This window comes from Mercenaria mercenaria, unplaced genomic scaffold (assembly GCF_021730395.1).
Source record: "Mercenaria mercenaria strain notata unplaced genomic scaffold, MADL_Memer_1 contig_829, whole genome shotgun sequence".
NCBI classification, from domain to species: Eukaryota; Metazoa; Mollusca; class Bivalvia; order Venerida; family Veneridae; genus Mercenaria; species Mercenaria mercenaria.
The window spans coordinates 33,996-56,275 of record NW_026463736.1 but is presented as its reverse complement, the minus strand read 5'-3'; the positions used below and the strand labels follow the sequence as shown (position 1 = coordinate 56,275).

At 33.8% G+C, this 22,280-nt stretch overlaps 2 protein-coding genes and 1 long non-coding RNA gene across 3 annotated transcripts; 1 reads left to right on the top strand and 2 right to left on the bottom strand.

Moving 5' to 3' along the window:
- Positions 1–1,753, top strand: LOC123523241 (uncharacterized). The gene is made up of 2 exons (XM_045300957.1): positions 1–157; positions 1,176–1,753. Exons 1-2 carry the CDS (start codon positions 1–3, stop codon positions 1,751–1,753), a joined length of 735 nt encoding a protein of 244 aa, XP_045156892.1.
- A 10,663-nt stretch (positions 1,754–12,416) lies between these two features.
- On the bottom strand, positions 12,417–15,521 carry LOC123565581 (uncharacterized). The gene is made up of 2 exons (XR_006689129.2): positions 14,803–15,521; positions 12,417–13,996 (listed from the first exon to the last, which is right to left on the bottom strand). It is a non-coding gene; the product is annotated as an uncharacterized LOC123565581 (long non-coding RNA).
- Positions 15,522–21,125: 5,604 nt separating this feature from the next.
- On the bottom strand, positions 21,126–21,827 carry LOC123523240 (uncharacterized). The gene has a single exon (XM_045300956.1). It carries the CDS (start codon positions 21,825–21,827, stop codon positions 21,126–21,128), a length of 702 nt encoding a protein of 233 aa, XP_045156891.1.
- Between the last annotated feature and the right edge of the window lie 453 nt (positions 21,828–22,280).

Sequence of the window (22,280 nt, the reverse complement as noted above, 5' to 3'; positions counted from 1 at the left end):
ATGGCCATTGTTCCTTTTAAAATGCTGGAAGAGATGAATCGTTGGAAAGCAGAACAACACCAACGTCCAATATTACCACCAAACCCTAACATCACACAAACATCGGAGCTGCAGAAAGACATGGGGTCTGTACTTCATCGAGAGGATTTGTCTGAAAGTGAAAAGCTCAATTATACGGTCAAACGTTACAAAAAATTCAATTGGCTCATAAAAAGGCAGTGCAACCGTCATCAAAGTTTCAACAGCAACAACAGCAAACTGTACAAACAGAGAAGAAGCCTGATACTTTGCAAGATCGTATTATTGATAGTGTGCCAGTTACCATGCGTCGTAAAGCCAAACTCCGAGCATAAGTTGGAATGCTCAGGGAAATTTAGAAGTCAATGGAAAACCTATTCCTGGATCTAATATGATTGATTTAGTCAATGCTGTCCTAAGACAACGTAAAGGATCCAACCCAAGAGGATGGCAAGAATTTTCTCGAGGACTGAGATAATCTAATGTCCCTCAGGAATATGTTGGCAACAGACAGCGCTGGTTATGGATACAGAGAGACGGGTCCGAGGATGAAGAGGATGGAGATGAATTTTTTTAGACCAGTTCCTACTTACTACCTACACCAGCTAAGTCTATAAAACGCGAATCCAGAGCTTCAACGTCCTAGTCTTGGGAGGCTTATTAACATGGACAGTAAAAAAGAAGTTGTGCTTCATAAAATTTACTACGATCCTAAACATCCTGCAGGTTTTTCGGGCGTACAAAAGCTGTATCGGTCAGTTGAAAACAGATCAAATCTTTATCTTTAGATCAAGTCAAATCATGTTTGCAGGAGCAGAAAACCTACACGTTGCCTAAACCTATTCGTCGAAAATTTAAAAGACGTCAAACAAAGGTGGGAGGCATTGATCATCAGTGGCAGGCGGATTTAGCAGATTTACAGAGGTTAATGAAAGACAATGATCAGTTTCGTTATTTGTTGTGTGTCATTGATGTGTTTTCAAAATACGCTTGGGTTGTTCAAATTTATAATAAAACAGGTCAAACTTTGATTCAAGCGTTCGAGTCTATTTTGAAAATTTCAGGTCGATCCCCAAAGTCCTTGCAAACTGACAAAGGGTCTGAATTTAAAAATAAAGACTTTCAAAAGTTCAAACATATTCATTTTTTCACTACAGACAATCCTGAAACTAACGCGAGCATTATTGAAAGAATTGAAAGAAGTTTGAAAAGTCGCATGTGGAAGTATTTCACACATGAAAAAGCGCGACGTTATATTGATATTTTAGATGATTTGGTTCATGCCTACAATCATAGTTTTCATCGGAGTATTCAAACAACACCTGCATCGGTCACTGAAAAAACAGAACCTGAAGTATCACAACACTTGTATGGATCAAAATCAAAACCTATCTCGGTCAAAGTGGGTGATTTAGTTCGCATCAACAAAACAAAGCGAACTTTTGACAAAGTGTATCTCCCAAACTGGACCAAAGAATTATTCAAGGTCATTCACATTCGCCGTTCTTTGCCACCGGCCGTTCAGTTAGAAGATTTAGGTGGGGAAAAAATTGAAGGATCCTTTTATTTGCCTGAAATTCAGACTATAAAAGACAAAGATATTTACGAAATTGAATCAGTCCTTGCTCGTCGCACAAGGAAAGTAGGTGGAAAAAAGATCAAAGAAATTAAAGTTCACTGGGAAGATTATCCAAAGAAATTTGACAGTTGGATTCCAGAAAGTCATTTGGTATAAAAGACACTACATTTTGACAGGATGTCTCAGTCAGATTCGGCTAGAGTGGAAGTGACAGACAATACTACGATGCTTTGTAAAACTCGTGAGCCAAAAAATCGTCTCACTTACATGTCACAGATATTTGCCATTTATTTTGTACTGGTGGTTTCCATCATTCAACTCTGTCTGAAATCTGAAGATAGGATTTGGTTAATTCTGCTCACTAGCACACTTGGATACATTTTACCAACCCCAGGTTTAAACTTAATAAAACAGCCTACGTTGCAAAGTCTATCTATTGGTCAGCAGCGATGAATTCGTTTTACATAACGGTGAACAGTGACAGCTCTATGGGAATGTTTTCTAACAATACCCAGAGTGAATTCAGGACAAAATTACCCAAACCCATTCATGTCAATAAAGATGATTTTGAAATGGGTTTGGTCGAACTCATCATTCCTTCTGAAATTGTCAATGTGACAAAGGAGGAATCTCAATTTCAAATTGTTACAACCCATGGTAAACTTGGCTAGGAATTTAGTAAATTTCCTTCCAGCAAGTGTAGGAAAATCAATTATCAGTACACGTTTCATTGCTGTATCAAATCTGGGGTGTATTCTTCCCCAGAGCATCTCATTACTGAAATCGACAATGCTATTTAAAAAGAACTTGAAGACATTTTCCATAAATTGTCCATAGTGTTTCATATAGGTTATTCCCTACCATGATGGTGAAGTTGCATTTTCGAAAGAAATCACGACTTAACTTATTATCAAAATGTATCCCGTGTATCGTGGTGTTCCTCGCCAATACGGTCATGGACATGGGTCCATCTCTAAATCAGCTATCAAAACAACATCTCCTTTTGTGAAACCCATGGTTAGATCAGCAATTAGGGCCCTCAAACATGAAGGCCTGGGTGCAGTCAAGGATATCATGTTAGGAAGAAATCCAAAACAGGTGTTAAAGTCTCGTGGAAAAAGGGCGCTGAAGTCTGTTGGAAAAGCAACAGCTTTATCCTTGGGAGAATCTTTGATCAAAACCATAAAAGATTCAAAACCAAGGCCTCGTCGTTCAGGCATCGTGGAAGAAGGGTGGTGGTGATACCACAACGTGGTCGTGGAATAAAACGTTCACAAAGAAAATCTAGACCTCTTGATATTTTCGACTGAAAAATATGATGCAACACGATTCTTGCGAGTGTAGCAAAACAGAACTTGATGTTTCTGCTGTACCTCCAACCATGTCTACTGGTAAGCATATGGTACCCTGGATGGATGGTGATCTGGCACCCTAAATGGTGATATGGCACCATATGTTAAATTCCCATATGGTGCCATAAATGTCCTGGCTCAAAATGGGGGCTATGGCATGGCATGGTGATATGGCACCGTATTGGAAGTGATATGGCACCGGTGCCATATTATTCCTGGCTCAGAATGGGGGCTATGGCATGACATGGTGATATGGCACCGTATTGGAAGTGATATAGCACCGGTGCCATATCACCACCCTTTACTGACATTTCATCTGATGGAGAACGTTCTTAGAGGCCTTCACTGGGAGTGTTTCATTTATTTGTTATAAAAATGTTCCAGTACGGAATGGTATTTAATAGCCATAAATGAGAGAATAGTCTGTGTAATACAAGTAAAGCATTTTTCGCTAAAATATTTTTTTCATTCAGCTTAAGTTACAAACAATTATATTTTGTTCTTCTGTAATAAAAACATGTGTGCAGGTAAACAGAGGGATGCAACTGATGTACAGTTAAACACCTTCTCGTTAAGCTTTTTTATTCCCTCCCGCGTATTAGGGAACGTTTTAGTTTAGACTTCCCTCCCGCTAGCCGGATCTTAACCCGCTAAACAACGTAAGGATTTCTTAATGCAGTTAATAAGGACGGTTGGGTCAAGAGATCGTATACAGCACTTCTATGTTGGTCAGCGTATCGCGAAATGTCATTTGAAATGACAGTAAGTCTATGTCAATTCCCTTCCAAGTCCTTTTACTTGCGGCGGATATACTAGATACAGCATTTTCGATATAAATGTGCTCAAAGGCACAAAAATTAATTTTCTTGAATTTGGTAACGATGCTTTTTTTTCTGATATGATTTTGTGTTCTTGCTATGATATACTCTCCTTAAAAAAATTGCGATAAATGAATTCTTACTTTTGGGGCTATTTTAAAAATGGTGTAAAATATTTAAAATTATATGATTTGGAGTTTGCTTTTGTAAGTCAATTTTACATGTCAATAACAACATATGTTCCTAAACGGTTGCTTAAATCTAAAAAAAAATATGTTCACTAATATTTAAAGATATTCGAAATTTATCAATTGTTGCGTTAGAATATTTGGTAAGTGTATGCTTTTTCGATACCTGGTGATGATTGGACAATTGACTATTTGCATCCTTCCGAAAGTTGTCGTTCTTTTATTATATTGCTCTAAATTTGGCAATATCTTTATATGATTCTAAGTTCTAAGCTTATATTTTTTGTTGAAACTAAGATTTCTTACCCAAATAAGAGTTGGTGGGCAAATATATGAATACCTTGTTAGAATTTTTAGGTTTTTATCATGTTTGGTTATTCCACTATTTATCTAGAATTATTTAAAGAGAGATTGTATGATAATTTTGTGTAACGTTGGAATAGTCAGTTAGAAAACACTACAAGAGCATGCACGCATAAATTATTTTCATATTTACATCACCAACCGTATCTTGATATTGTTAATATCAGAAAATTTAGAATAGTCTATACACGATTAAGGGTCTCTGTGCACCATTTAGCAGTTGAGGCTGGCCTTTGGTATAAACCACATAACATTAGTTATAATAAAAGAAAATGACAGTAATGTAGCGTATTAGAACATGAATTCCATTTCGCATTTGAATGCCCTCTTTACCATGAAATGATACGTACTATTGACAATAACTTATCCCCTCACATATTGTGTTAACCAGTGTGTACTGTTTTGTAAATGCTGTACATATTGTATAGCCTTGATTTGTCATAGATTGGATTTGTTAATAACATGCATGCAAATATATGTTTGTATACTGATGGGCATAATGCCTTTGTATGAAACGAAATATGTCTGTCTGTCTGTCTGACTGTGTCTGTCTGTCTACCTATCTGTATATCTAATAAGGGAGAATTCCATTACACAATATATATATATAACGAATAATGAAGAATCCGGAACGGGAACAAAATATCGTAAAATTATAAAATGACTTCACACGCTCGCTTAGTTTTTCTTAAATTTTAATATAAAAGTCACAAATTAGTTTCGCCGTGAATGGCTCACCAGTGTGTCTAAATACATAACAATAAGAGAAAGGGAATTAATTCAATAGAATTGACGTTGACGTCAAGGAAACAAGGGATGTAATTTCGACGTCAAACAGGGGAGTTAATGACGTTATAATGTTATTTATCAATCCGTATCATGTGAAATGTTCCGCATGTTTAATTTCGGTTTAAAACAGTCAATAAAGTATTTTTCTTTTGTTAATCTAGCAGATAAACTGTTAGTTTTCATTTTATAAAATGGGAATATAGTAAATTTTGGCTCTGCTTTACAGCAAAAGTCTATATGGCTACTGACAGGTAATTGTCTTACCGACGGGTCTCTAATTTGTTGAGAATGAATTGTTCTTCTAGTTCTTAATTTGTCATGGCAGCCATTACACGTCATAACATAAATTACATTTTTCACATCACAGGACATGTTTTCATTCACGTAAAATATTTTCCCATTAAAGTTAAATGAATTAGATTCTTCTTTTTGTTTACATAGGTTACAGTTAGGTCTATTGCACTTGTAAACTCTGTTGTTTCTTTGTATATTGAATTCAGAAAATTTTGCTCTAGGTAATAGTTTCTTCAAATTTGGTGGCTGTCTTTTGCTCCTAATGATAGTATTGGCTCTTAATAATTCGTTCATAATTGAATCAGTCTCTAAAATTGATTGTTCTTGAGAACGTTAAACATCTCTTTATTTATTTGGGTTAAATGTAGATACATAGGGTATGATTTCGTTTGGATCTTTTTCAACTGGTCTGAGGAGAGTTTCTCTTGGTAAGCTGTTAGCTAATTCAATTCCTTTTTTTATTGTACTCTTTGGGTAATTTCGTTTCATTAATGAAACATATAGTTCTTTAAGTCTTCGAGCCTTAACTTTGGAATCTGATACGATGGTACAAATGCGTCTTGCCAGGTTATAAGGGATACTTCTTTTTGTGTGCTTTGGGTGGCATGAATGAAAGTTTAGGTATTGTTTAGTATCAGTATCTTTGAAATATATATCTGTACTAATGTCAGTGTTGTTTTTGATGACCAATATGTCAAGAAATGGTAATGTTTGGTTACTTGAGTCTATTGTAAAACAGATATCTTCATGAAGATCATTTAAAATTTCATGAAATCGTTTAAGTTCCTCTTTTGTTTTATTCCAGAATATGAAGCAATCATCAAGGTATCTTTTCCAGTTTTCTCGTGTATAATGTGCAAATTCTAAGTCATATGTCTGTTCTAATTTGGTATATAAATTTTCTTCTAAAAATGCTAAAACTAAAGTAGCATATGTTGGTGCAAACTTTGTGCCCATAGCCGTACCCTTAATTTGATTGTAAAAAATATCATTAAATATAAAGTTATTGTTTTCAAGTATAGTTTTAATTGCTTCAAGAATAAACTCTTTTGTGAACCGTTTGTGAATTAATTCCGGGTGTGTGTGTAGCCAGTATTTGATTGCTTTTATACCTTGTGTGCGAAATATTTGTGTAGAGTGCAGTAATATCAAACGAGACTAATAATGTACTTTTATTAACTTTCTTTGGAATATAGTTTAAGAAATCTAGGTCATCTCTTACATAACTTTTTACTTTAAAAATGAATGGTTTTAGCAGAATGTCGATTAAGTTACTGAGCCGCTGTGTTTCACAAGCTGGACATGCTACAATAGGTCTAAATTTTAAATCTGATGGATTAAATAAGTCTAAATATTCACCTTTCGTTTCGTTACATTTGTCATTTACTAGCTTACTTTTGTGAAGCTTAGGTAGGCCGTAAAAGTAACTAGATTTATATTCAAAGTCCAGTAAGTAGTTTATTTCGTCTTTGGTCATGACATTACTATTTGAACTGATAAGCTTTTATATCTTTTTCATTGTATCCTGTTTGCATTTATCAGTCGTTACTTTATAAAATGAATCATCATTCAACATTTCTAAGATCTTATGTTTATAAAAATCTATGTTCATAATTACTATGCCACCGCCTTTATCAGCCTCTTTAATAATTATATTTTTATCCTCTGCTAATGACTTCAATGCTTTACGTTCTTTTAAAGAAATATTTTGATGTACATAATTAGTTTTGTCATTTGAAATTAAAGAATTAGTTGTAGAGATATATTGTTCAAGGATTTGATTTCTTCCTTTTCACATGATACGGATTGATAAATAACATTATAACGTCATTAACTCCCCTGTTTGACGTCGAAATTACGTCCCTTGTTTCCTTGACGTCAACGTCAATTCTATTGAATTATTTCCCTTTCTCTTATTGTTACATATTTAGACACACTGATGAGCCATTCACGGCGAAACTAATTTGTGACTTTTATATTAAAATTTAAGAAAAACTAAGCGAGCGCGTGAAGTCATTTTATAATTTTACGATATTTTGTTCCCGTTCCGGGTTCTTTTTTGTTCGTTATATATATTTATATATATATATATATATATATATATAGTAGTAGAGAGACTTAGTACGAACTAAATCACCATCACAATATACAACACCAATTTCGACAAAGCGCCTAGCAGTACAAACGAACACGCACATGCCACAGCAAGTCTACTAACCCAATAAGATTAGTTTCGATGCTGCTTTATATACGAGCCCGAATTGTACTACACATTCGTACTGATTCAACATTTGCATATATATACTAAAATCTCTGTTTTCATGTCTCACAAATCAGTAGTGAAGTTTTAATCTGTTTAAGTTATTGTAAGCAGAGAAGTTATTATTTCCCTAACTGAAAGTAAACTGGATCTCGAGGATACATTGAATATATAAAGACAGTGTGTATTAAGGGAAATAGTTAAATTCAGAACAGTTGACTTTCCCGTACGTGAGATCCGCTAGGATACAAGTTCGCATTATAAATTATTATATATTAGAAATACTTTATACGAATTAAATCACCACCACAATATACCAGACCAATTACGACAAAAAGCGCCTAGCAGTACAAACGAACACGCACATGCCACAGCAAGTCTACTAACCCTGTAAGATTTGTTTCGATGCTGCTTTATATACGAGCCCGAATTTTACTACACATTCTTACTGGTTCAACATTTGCATATATATACTCAAATCTCTGTTTTCATGTCTCACAAATCAGTAGTGACATTTTAGTCTTTTTAACTGATTGAAACCAGAGAAGCTATATTATCTCTCTCTGAAAGTATATATATGGACTTTATGTATAATGTGCAGTACTGTAAATATTTATTTATAATGCAAACTTGTTTCCTCGAGGCTGCTACGTAAAAAGGGAACACTAAAAAAGATAATAGGTAAGGGTAGATTTCTCGGAAGCACAGAGCACCAAAAACACAGCCCCAGAGTCACGCATTTACACAGCAGGCCCACAACAAAAAGAAGCTGTAATGGAAAAATATTTCAGACGGGTTGCTTCAAACATCCAACAAGTACATATTTAATTATGCTAAATATTTATGGAGGGGAAGGAAACGGCAAGGGGCGAAATGGGGTCAAAGGGAAAGTCAACACTTCTGAATTTAATTTATCACTTAATGGATATCTATAAATTCGGTGTATCATTGAGATATAGTTAATTTTCAGAGAGAAAATACAGCTTATCTGGTCCCAATCAGTTAGAAAGACTAAATTCTCATTGCTGATTTGTGAAACAGATATTTGAATACATATGAAATGTTGAAACAGTGCGATTGTTAAACAGAAGATGTGAAAAATTATCATAAAATAAATTGGAAAAATGACACAAGAAGAGAATGAATATATATCAACTCACATACATCAATATAATGTTTACAATATCTTACGTTGATCGTAATGCAAAGGTCTAATTGTCTTTAATTTCAGACACAGTATATAACTTGTTTTTATATGAACATACAGTTTCGTAGCGCCAGTTTGTAGACAGTTTCGCACAAAAAAACACTTGCAACAATGAACATACAGAACGAAGACAAAATTACAAAATGAATCCTGAAATATCGGGTTATAATAAAATGTTTATTTCGGAATCCTTTTTTTTTTGATAATTTGAAAGGAAATTTTACGCAGAATTCAAACTCATTTCCTCGCTTGAATTTATGTTTGTTTAAGGATGTTGGATACATTTCAGGCCAATTTGTTCTACAATTAAGAATTTTTTCATACTTTGCATGTTTGAAGATCTTTAGTATCTATTTCATATAAAAGCAAAAAAACGGTAGGTCACCGAACTCCTTTTCATTATATCGGTCATTTTCTACACACACTGTCAAGACAAAAGTGAAATTTGAAAAACCTGGAAAAATTGGGGGTACATTTCAAAACACAAACTATCTTTATCAGTTGTAAAATAATTGTATTTCTAACAATTCAGTTTGAATATGCTATGAAGTCAGTATGAAATTTTAATGATTTTCACATAATACTGTTACTCATTTTCACAAGGCAATATAATTACCCCACCCACTTTTTTCAAATGGGACCAGTACTTGTGTCAGTCTAAAGATAGCATAACATTATTTCTACAATTAAGATTTTTGAAATACTTTTTGTATATATTGTGTCTCAAAACTGCTTCAAAATAAGGGTAAAAAAATTGGGGGTCACCGGACATATAAGAGAGATATTCTGTATTTTATCATGAAAGTACCAAAATTTTAGAATATTGGGGTTTGCTGGCAAATAAGCTATAACAACAAATATTTTCATGAAAAAAAACGCCTAAACAATATGAACATGTGTGCAAAACATAATTTTAAATAACAAAATAGTTCCAAACCATTTACATCGACATTTCATCATAAAAAAACAGATGTAATATTACCCCACCCACTTTTTTAAAGTTAAGTATGAATTATATAGCATTGTTAACACTCCAGCATGAATATTACTATAACAGTCTTCACCAAAGTAAAAAAACACTATGCATGGCTACATAATCTGGAATGTGTTGCATTATGGGGATGATCCGACCAGTATATCAAGAGTAATGTGCCCCTGATATAGTAAAAAATAGCAATATTTACCCATTTTTTACAACTGTATCATTTTTATTTAAAGCAATCTTGAATAAACTTAGAAAATTGTCTAAAATAGACAATGTGTACGGCCATAGGGTCTTGCCAGACCTAGATTTCAGGTATTTTCAGACTAGCAAGTCCAGAGTTATCTGTCCCTGTTATATAAAATGTTGCAATATTTGACAATTTTAACACTCTAATTTGAACATTTTCATAACAATTTTGATCAGATTTAATGGCAATGTATACCAGCACAAGCTTTTGGAATAACTTGATTTTGGGTATGATCAGACCAGCTTGTCCGGAATTATGTGCTCCTGATATACTGTGAAATCATTAATTTTCGTGGGGGACAAATTTTCGTGGATTTCGTGGTTGAGTCAATCCACGAAATTTAATCCCAACGAACAAGTAAAATTCCCATTCAATTTATGTTCAAAAGTTGAAATCCACGAATTCATAACCCCACGAAATTGCCATTTTGACCAATACCACGAACTTTCATGCCCACGAAATTAAATGGTTTTACAGTATCACAAAAGCTGTCTGTTAACAGCACACTTGAAGGGGTTTAGGAGATACAGAGCAGACACAAAATTGAAGGCTTTGAGTTGTGACCTTGACCTTGAACCGACATGGGAGACTCATGGGTTCTGCACATTGTCTTGATGAGGTGATTATTTGAACCAAGTTTCATGAAAATCCTTCAACATGTTCAAGGGGTTTAGGAGATACAGAGCGGACACAAAATGTTACGGAAGGACGGAAGATGGAAGGACGGAAGTAGGGAAGGATGGACAGAGACCATTCCTATAACCCCCACCACTTGTGGCGGGGGAGTTATAAACACCACGACAATAACCATGGAGGAAATGACCTTCAATTCAGCACCTATAAAATTTCATGTTGTGATAATTGCCTGCAAAAACAAGTCCCAGTACTGTACCGTATTATCATTTTCTAACAGATGGTTAACCACCTTAAATATTTCTAACAGGTAGTGAACCACCCCAAGTAATATAAAATATTTCTAATTGTCACTCAAAAATGTTCTGGTATGTAGGACTCAATGAAAATTATCTTATATCATTATATGATAATAAATCACCTATGTCCAGAAGTTGTGTTGAGCTACCTTAAATAATTCTTCCTATAGTAAGTTACTGAATTAAACCAACAGGCTACTTCTAATCAAGCCATAGAAATATATAAAGTGTGTAGTAGACCAACAAGAGCTGATAAGCAATGAGTAAAACTTTAACATTACTATAAGCATATTCTAAGTCGAAAAGGGGCCATAATTCAGTCAAAATGCTTGATAGAGTTGCCTCCTCCTTTTTACAGACTGGGGTCATGATGGTAAACAAGTATGCAAAATATGAAAGCAATATCTCAATGGACTTTGAAAATATTTGGGGTGGTACGCAAACTTTAACATTTATTCTAAGTCGAAAAGGGGCCATAATTCAGTCAAAATGCTCGATAGAGTTGCCTCCTCCTTTTTACAGACTTGGGTCATGATGGTAAACAAGTATGCAAAATATGAAAGCAATATCTCAATGGACTTTGAAAATATTTGGGGTGGTACGCAAACTTAAATATTTATTCTAAGTCGAAAAGGGGCCATAATTCAGTCAAAATGCTTGATAGAGTTGCCTCCTCCTTTTCACAGACTGGGGTCATGATGGTAAACAAGTATGCAAAATATGAAAGCAGTATCTCAATGGACTTTGAAAATATTTGGGGTGGTACGCAAACTTTAACATTTATTCTAAGTCGAAAAGGGGCCATAATTCAGTCAAAATGCTTGATAGAGTTGCCTCCTCCTTTTTACAGACTGGGATCATGATGGTAAACAAGTATGCAAAATATGAAAGCAATACCTCAATGGACTTTGAAAATATTTGGGGTGGTACGCAAACTTTAACATTTATTCTAAGTCGAAAAGGGGCCATAATTCAGTCAAAATGCTTGACAGAGTTTCCTCCTCTTTTTTACAGACTGGGGTCATGATGATAAACAAGTATGTAAAATATGAAAGCAATATCTTAATGCACTTTGAAAATATTTGGGGTGGTACGCAAACTTTAACATTTATTCTAAGTCGAAAAGGGGCCATAATTCAGTCAAAATGCTTGACAGAGTTGCCTCCTCTGTTTTTACAGACTGGGGTCATGATGGTAAACAAGTATGCAAAATATGAAAGCAATATCTTAATGCACTTTGAAAATATTTGGGGTGGTACGCAAACTTTAACATGTGTGTGACGCTCACGCTCACGCCGGGGCGAGTAGGATAGCTCCCCTATTCTTTGAATAGTCGAGCTAAAAACCTATCAAAGTATCTCTCAAGTTCAGAACTGACTAGTACTGAAATAAATAAATTTCTTTTTAATTCACTGCACAAGATATTATATTTGAAAATTTCTATTAATTGACTATTTGAGAAAAGTACCTTGGACCTTTCATCAACGAAATTTACCAAAATTCTCTAATATAAAGCAAAGAAAACCTGTAATTTGTTCAGGATAATATTAAACAGTAATGTTCAAATCAAATAAAAGTACATGAATTTGTATACTGGGTATAAATAACTCAAACAGATTTTCTGAAAATCTATTAATAGAACAGTTTTATTTTATGGACCAATGAAAAATCAATACTATCTTGTAATGAGGATGTGGAAAATTGCTGGAATCCCAAAATGTGTATAGTAACTAGAAATGGGGATCCAGAAACTGAATAAAAAAAAATAGGACAAGTCTAAAAATAAATTCCACTGACTAAGATTAGTAACAAAGTACTGGCTTGTTGAATATACCTTTTATTTTTTAAATATATTGTTTTTAAAAGAAATTTTTATTTTGATGGCAATTTCAATAGATTTAAGAGATAAAATTTAGTTTGAAAAGAGATAGAATCATAGATAGAAAATACATCCAAAGAACTACAAAATACATTATAGCTATTTGATACAACATGCAGATTCCTTCACCAATTATAGTTTAATTCTGTTAAAATCCCTTTTACCAAGTTAATGTGACTTGTGAATTTTCTTTCTATGTTTTACAATAGCACATCATCTTGGCTGATAGTGATTTTTTTTTTTTAATTTGTACTTTATTGAAATCACTCAAAAATCCTAACTGATTACTGAAATACTAAACAGTTGTAAAGTTTCAACATCCAATTTTGAAAAATTTTGATTTATTTAAATACACATTAATTTTACATTCACTCTAAACCTGTATGATATAATGAACACAATTCTCTCAGATCACTAGCTGTTTACTGGAGGAATCACCGTGTAAAAGTCAAATCAAAATAAGTGTAGACCAGTCTGTAAATACTGTCTCTTCTGTCAATGGTAAACCTGCTTCCAAACTTTTCCATACACTAAAAGTTTTCATTTTACTAGTATAATCTTTCTATGTATATTGTTTCGTCTGAATCACCGGATTTTTTCTGCATCCTAAACTCAGTGTTGTCGACCTCTGTAATTGACTTTGTACTTCTGTTCTGTCACCCACTAACATTATTCATAAAATTTCTTCACTTGACAAATTAATCACCACATATGTATAAACATCAACATATGTGTGAAGTCTGGAGTACATCTGACATTGTACTTATAATATAAAATTCTGGTTCACGTATTTTTTAAGAGTATCCTGCACAAAGCTCAGCAAAAATTTCTCTCAGAATTGATAATTTATAAATTAATGTTACTTCAAATACTTGTCAATCTGACTGCACATCATTTAACGACCACACATTTACAGCTGACACCTCATCACGAACTCTCACTGGGGCTGCATTATTGTACTCGCCCTTACTTCGAACTTTACCAGTTATAAGAAGGAGAAATGTGGTCTGTTCTGCTCTTTATTATTTCCTTAGTATCTGTTCTACCAAGACATTTCTCAAACTGTACTCTACTCATATCTGGTTCTGAAAATAGACATAATCATATCTGGTCCTGAAAATTGACAATCAATACAATTCGCATTGTTACAGAATACTAACTTGATTACTTATAATTAAATATTTTAAAATTATGTATACTAGGTCTTTATTAATTCATTCATAAATCATCATGATAAAACATATTTAAGCACAATGGTCCATTACTCCAGAAAAGATAAAAGAACCTTAAGGCCTCAACAGATATTAAGTTCTAGTTGTACAACACTAATTTAATTATCTCAAAGATGTACTATTTTAAAATAGGTACTGAAAAGAATGTCTGAATGTAACCATTCTTAATAAAAAATAATATCCAATGAATTTGATTATGCATGACACAAATGAGCCACGCCATGAGAAAACCAACATAGTGGCTTTGTGACCAGCATGGATCAAGACCAGCCTGTGCATCCACTCAGTCTGATCAGGATCAGTGATGTTTGCTTTCAAAGTCTATTGCAATTAGAGAAACCATTTCATAGCGAACAGCATGGACAAGACTGCGCAGATGCTGGTCGGAAAGGCAATATGTTGGTATTCTCATGACGCGGCTCAAATCTTACAAAATAGAACATGTCCTAATCTGTAGGTCAAGAAAGATTTACGAAATCAAGGAATAGCATCGTACACACGATAACATTTGGCTGTACATCTTAAATTTAATTGGTGTTGTACAACAAAAACCTACCGTCTGTTGAGGGCTTTAAAATGAACTAAAATAATTAATCAACAATTACAGTACAGTATGATCTACTATCAAATGACAATACAATATATTTTACATGACTCACCAGACTTTTGGAATCTGTAAACCATAAATGAACAGGAACAATGCCACACCACTCATGACAACTTCCGCATTCATTCTGGTGCTGTGCTATTTTGTGTTGATGTCGTATGTATTTCCATGTTGTTTTTTTTTCCAGTATTTATTTTGGAAATTTTACGGAAAATGTTGACAAGCTTTTGACTTTTGTAAGCTGCCTTGTCAAGTGGTCTAATTCAATAAGTCCTTCCTTCCTGCCATTCTGGAAACTGGATAAAGTCCTCATGGATCACTAGTGTAGGAATTCCGAATGCCAGACAAAATGTCCTTTTTTACGAACCATATTTAGATCTATAGAAATACTTCACAGTCTGTTCCGGTACTCTCGACAGCTAACAGTTACTGCCTAAAACTGATGGCAAACGTAAAACAAATGACAGACTTTGTGAGACGAAGAATTCGTCAACTTTTTAGCCAAAAAACTGCATCAAGACGACACTTCCGCATTGCGCCAAAACAAACGACCGCTTTACGAAACCGGTGAATGTCGTTAAAAATCCCGCGATAAACTTAAATTTAAAGTCTCAACGAATAGTTTCCTTCTACCTTTTCCATTAAGACGCCGATTATTGAAGATTCTCTTGGAAAGCAAGCAAAAAATAAGTAAAATTCAACACACTTAAATTTTTCGAATTTACGTAAAACGAGACCATTCGCGCATGCGCACAAAATGTATCGAACTACCTTAAACTCTATTCATTGCTACTTCAGGAAACCGTTTCTTTTGTCATATATCAAAATATATCATATGAATATCAGCATATTAATTTAGCGTCAAATTTGCTAAAACGGTCCTAGTAAGTGCATAAATAGAGTTTAAACGCTCGGCTATTCATCAAGAAAAAAAAACGGATTTTCTCATTTTTTGAAATCCTGATTATCGCCAGTGTATTCAAATTAAAAAAAACGCCAACGAATTATATCACACTTGTGAATATATGTAATATTTTTCACATTAAATGTATATGTCAATAACTATGAAGTAACATTAGCTATATTACCTAATTATTATCAAAATATTTAGTCCTATTTCCAGCACGAAAACAATTAGTTAATTTGTCAACACATTTGTATCTAACTAAGTTATTTTTGTGTGGAATTTGATGAAGACGAAAATATTGACTGATTCGGAAAATATTTGCTTGTGTACCATGTTTAATTTCTGTTGTTTTTTTTTTTTGTTTCAATGGTACTGGTTGAAAATGCGGTTAGGAAGAACTTCGTTACTGTCGGATATCATGGTTAGGATATCTTCATCCACAACTACAGTCATTGAAAGTATCATGTAATATGTTAATTGAGAACAATTCATAACTGTGATCTTCATACATATTTCATTAACATTGCATGACATCTTCAGACGTCTTCGAAAATCTGTGTCCATATTTGTCAGCTTATGACGTAAACAACGTATAAAATGCTGCTGTTTTTTTTTCTTGAAAAATCACATAAAAGCGGACTGTACAAAACTAATAAACGGTGTTAAGAATGTTCGCTTGCCCATACTAAATGTAAGCTAATGTGTGATTTCGGTAGCGGTAACGTTTTGATTTCATTTCATGGGCTCAAAGCTAAAATCCAAGTGACATGTTTTCATGAAATCACCTTTTTACATAAATATGTACTACTTGTCCCAATACATATACAGGAAATTTATTAGACTCATATCTGTATATATTTCTATTTTATACAAAATGTGTCCTTTGTTCTATCTGGTGAAGCAAACTATTTCCTCGCAAAACTGTTCAAAGTGAATGCCTGCACATAGAACAGTTTCCATGTCAGCAAAAAATAATTTATTCCAAGGAAAAAGTTTTATGTGAATTAAAACATTATTTTATTATTATCTAAAATTTCATATGAAAATAAATCATCAGACTGCACTTTGTAACACTTTCATTAAATTATATTTTTTCCTTTTCATAATAGAACAGCCACCAGGATATCTTTGCAAAACCAGGATTTTGGCAAACTTCGCTACCATTTCTAAGTGACTTAAAAACGTTTGTTTAGCTTGGATGGTAGTTTAGGGGCCAATGAGCAATGGATAATACAGATTTGCATTAATTTTAATTGTCTTATGTACAAAAAAGATTATTAAAAATATTTGTCCAATTGGATTTTTCAAATTTCCAATCGGATATATGGCATCCGATTGGAATTTTTGAAAATCCAATCGGATTTTTTCCCATATTTTATCGTGCTGGATTTTTTTCCGGGCGTACAACATTTTTTTTTTTGTTCAAAGTGTGTATAAACAATTGGTTATTGTATATATTGTATATAATATAAGAACGTAATTTATATCAAATAGCGGTCTCCTGAGAAATTTTAAAAAATCCATTCGGATTTTTTACATTTTTAAATGGAAAAATATCCGCCCGGCCGAATTTTCGATTGGAAAAACAATGCAGTTGGATTTTTTTCTGATCTAAAAAATTGGGAAACGGTCCAATTGTAGTTTTTTATTGAAAACGTTTTTTCTTTATTTTTTTTTTTTGTTCGTATAACACAACCGTGGTGTGTGGTGAATATTGTCTTTATACGCGAGGTGTCCCAGAAAAACGCGAACTTTTCTTATTATTTCGAAAATAAGCGACGCATGAAATAATTATTTTAACTGTTGGTATTTTAATGTATACTCGACAGGACTATAGAGTTTAAAATTGAATACCTATCATATTATTTGAGAATTCTTTAAATAATGGACGGCAGTCAATGCATAACGACGATATAAACTTTAATTGTGTGAGATGCATATCGGGAAAGTTACATGAATTTAAAAGGAAGTATGGGTAAAATTAAGTGTGCGCCAATTAGCACTAACTGTAATAAATAAAGTTTGCCATTTTCTGGGACAACCCTTGTATTCTTTTATTTCTGTTTATTATCATATTTTAATATAATCCTGAATGTTAATCTTATAAATTGAATTATCATCGTTCAAATTAGTTTAGATGACGATGTCTATCAAAAGATAACAATCTTCAGTTAACATGCAATCCAGTTAATTGTGTAGTATGTCATAAGACTCTAATGTTCTCATGTCTATCCAGAAACGGAAGTTGGTGTATAACAACATTATTAACAACTAAAGGTGTTTGTTTTTACCCTATTATGGACAATTACGTAATCCTGTCTCTGATTTGCCACTGAATTGTTAAATAAGGCCAAAATAATTAATAATTACAGCAGAAACTCATGACGTTACGTGACAGTAACCCTGTTAAATCAATAGCTTGTATCTTCAAAATAGGTGATTTTGAGTTTTTATTTTATTTAAACGACTTCAAACAGTCACTATTTGCCGTCTTATTTTTCATTAGTTGTGGTTAAACTCTGGAAATGGTGGCTTTTATGCATTTGTAATAGAATGGTATGCGGATTATAACCGCCTGATTTCATCTGGAAAATATGCGGAAACTTAGTTAATTATCACGTCTTTTTTTCAAGTAAAAACGGAGTAGCACATTAAGTAAGACCTACTTTTCCGGTCATTTGGTATAATTATGTTTTATTACTGTTGAATATACAAATTTTGTTCCTATTTCAATACCAAATGCCGCCATCTTGAACTTATCTTGAACTAATCCCTCATCTACTGGTCTTTTTAAAGAACATATTTTCATATTTTTAACTGTATTTCACACCATTAACTTCTGTTAACTTAAATGCACCGGAAGTATGACGTCTTGAACAAGGAAAAAAGTAATGAGATGAAAACAATACCATATTCAGAACAATCTGACGTCAAAATGCACGGAGCAACGTGCTGTCATTAGGTTTTGTACTTAAATAGGAATGACACTGACAGACACGCGTACTTATCTTTAATTTCCACAAAAAGCATCAAAACGGGGACATTGATGAAACATTCTTTTTTTATAGAACTTGCGTTTAAATAATTAACCACAATGCATAGTACAAGCCTTTTGTCTGCGCTGATCAGCGCGAAATCATGTCTGAAGAAGGTGTTTATGTGTATCTCGGCCTGGTTTACGAGCATATACCTTTTTATGAATATAAAATGAGTTCAATCGGAAAGGGAATGCTTTGGAAAGGTACAATCACTATTTTGTCGTTTAAAGTGCTCCGTGTATTAAAAATGATAACCACATATCACAGCTGTTTTTGTAGATATTGCATTCATGAGAGGGTGATATGGAAAATGTTTACCGCGAGATATCCTTAGGACGGCCGGCACATATTTATGCAATCTCGCCAGGCATATATATGTTTTTGACAACACAGAAAATGACGTCACTCGACCTTCAGCTATTTCCGGAAGTAAAGAAAATGAAAGTAGAAATGCTAAACTTGAAAACGAAAGCCGTATTTTGATTCGTAGATAGTCAAGAGTCACGCGAAGGGGTCACCCCGTCTAAATGTGTGCGCGAGGACTTCTTCTTTTCTTTGTTTTTTCCTATTGGGAAGTCAATTTTCAGCATTTTCTAACGAATTGAAATTACCTGGGCTTTAGTACGGCATGTCAGCTTTTCATCTACGAAAAGATATTTGAGCTCGGGATAAAACACAAATCCCACAGGGGTCCGTAACGGAAATATTTTCAAAATAAATTTCGTATAATAAATGTTGACTCTACGGAAGCGTGAAAGGGCCATCATACGCTAATACGTTTTATTACGTTAAGGCTGCGGAAAGGATATATGAATACCGACCGAGACGTTTTTAAAGCAATGTGACAGGTAGTTGTTTTCTAAACTTTGGCACGGACGGCAAATTATTGTTTTAAAAGAAGAAATATCTACAGGGTTCACACATGCATGAACACAAGTAAAAGTAATTTTATACTATAATATACAATGTAAGTAAGCACCACGTCAAAATTGATAGTTTCAGTCTTTTAATCGAATCGGATGCGAAAGTATTAATCTCAATAGGAGATATGAACAATAATATCACGTGCGCAAAAAAAGAAAAAGAAAAGAAAAGCGCTGTTGCTTATGCGCTATAAAATTAAGGATCATATCACATGCGCAGAACAGAAAATAACGCATGTGATAGGCTTATGATCTATAATTTCATTATCAGATGCGCAGCAGTACTATTTTAGATTTATGCGCATGTGATACTAATTGGGTGATAAAAAAAATTCGCATGGATAAAAGATTGCAACGATCAATTATGCAATTATGACGAGGCGCTTATATACATATAATATAAATTTAAATTTTGTTCTAGCATTCAAGCATGTTTGAACCCTGTCGTTTTATTTTCGTCTAGAAATGTTGAGTTCTGCTCAACCCGGGGCTAGAGGGCGTGGACGGTAGCATGCATTTCCACTACCGTCCATGAACAGGCTCAATCAAACCGAGCCTGCACCATTTTCGTTTTTGTTGTGTTGAGCGACCTGTGGAGTTTCCACTTTTTCTATTTAACATAACTACGCACAAAACACAAACTCTGTTTTGCATTGGGCAAGACTTGCGATTGTTTTATTTTGAGCATTTTATGTACAAGTACATGAATATATGATCATATTCTTTATATAAATACCAAATAGCATATAATATGCATATCAACTTCATACAAATAACATTATCAGATAATTATCTTGTACGAAAACGCATTATACACACTGACTGTACTGTACAGTCGTCAACCTAGATACAATAGGCCAGATTAAAAACCAGAGATTAAAAAATCATTCCCGAACTGGGAATGTAAAAAACTCTGGAAAACTGTACCTACTGTATCTTGATAGTATAAAAATAATAAAAATAATAAAAAGTAATAGCCTTTCGTAAAACTAGACAAATTATTCATTATGTCTTGAGTATTGTTCAACGTTCTACAAAAAGTATATCAACTTTGTCAAACCAGTTTATAAACTACACGGAGCTTACAAAATCAAAATATTTATTATAATCTAACAAAAAATCGAATTTGAATAAAGTGGAAGTAAAACAATCGAAGCCAAGCGTAGAACTGACTAACAACCGCGTTACCCGTATTAATTCCCACCACGTACCAACTGACCAATCACTGATCACGTGATCCAACACATCAGTGATTCGCACAAATAGTTGTGCTACACAACGTTAAGACATATGTTCTGCGGCTATACTCCGTAACGCGCAGAACTTTAAAGTCTTAACATAACTACGCACAAAACACAAACTCTGTTTTGCATTGGGCAAGACTTGCTATAGAACTAATACAAATGTTAGAGCCTATGTCATTCAAATTCGAATTTTTCTTAAACAATATATGTACTCATAACTTTAACTGTTTTGTAATAAAAAAACGTTTTCTCTAATGAATCATCTATGTAACCATCTTTGGCCAATCAGACTTCCAGCGACCGTGTCGCTTTAGACATCTATCTGAAACGCCTTCAGCATTGGCGGCAGTGGTGGCACCACTTGCTCTCAACGAATGTGTTCCTAAACGCAAATTAGGCACAACTAGCTTTAACTTAGACACAATACATTCTTTTGATCGAGTGTAACTAAGCTTTTTATCTTTATCAATTAAAAAAACATTTGTGACCGGACCTGCATGCAGGTCTAAAAGATACAAGTCTGATTTTAAATGCATACTTGAACAATGTAAATATCTTTGCAACATAGCAACTGGACAAGCCGACGTTTCACCGCTAGCAATAAGTACTTCTTTACCACCCCTGTATATGTCAGTTTTACTTTTCTTAATAAACAAAGATATGTATCTGTCCTTGATATCAATATCACTACAACGTAATTCACTAACTTCATCAAAACGCAAAAAAAAAACTGCGTAACTTAACAAAATCATTGTCAGATCGCGGAGTACGATAACATCCGTAGATTCTGAAAACATATTACAAAGCTCTATTAAATGTTCTGTAGTAATTACATCCTTTTTCGTTGTGGGTTTAGAGTTCAACCGTTTTGCATATTCTGGCATAGATTTCACCACTACGTTCTCCGTTGGATCCTGGAAGTCATTATTACTATGGTACCATTTAATTCCATAAAAAGCTGCCATAATTATGCTGTCCGATTTTCCGCTGTCTATTTAGTTCGATTAATACATGGCGACGTGAATGGAATGTGCTGGATCACAGGGACATCCCTTCGAAATACAGAAGTCTTTAAAAGTATTCACTTGATGAGCATATTTATTTACAGTGCTATCAGCTCTAGAGCTCAAAATATGTGTAGCCATTCTGTCTATACATTGTTCTTCGTTATTTATCTGAACGCCAGCCTTGTCAAACTTTCTTTTTAGTGTTTGCCTCAAGCCAGTACCTGAAAGACATACATGAGGTCAAAATCCGATCGTACATGTTCAATAAATCTCATTATGTTGAAGGTTTTTACCAGCTGCACTTCAATGCTAACATTCTGAAACTAAAAGTTTCTATATTAAACACTCCATTGTTCCCTTTTCCCCTTGTGACAGCACCTGTAGAAGGAAAAACATAATTTTCTTTCACAA

Coding starts and splice junctions, on each gene's coding strand:
- LOC123523241 (XM_045300957.1), top strand. CDS start 1: ATGGCCATTGTTCCTTTTAAAATGCTGGAAGAGATGAATCGTTGGAAA. Junction 158..1,175: donor TCGAGAGGATTTGTCTGAAA/GTGAAAAGCTCA, acceptor TTTTCACTACAG/ACAATCCTGAAACTAACGCG.
- LOC123523240 (XM_045300956.1), bottom strand. CDS start 21,827: ATGGCAGCTTTTTATGGAATTAAATGGTACCATAGTAATAATGACTTC.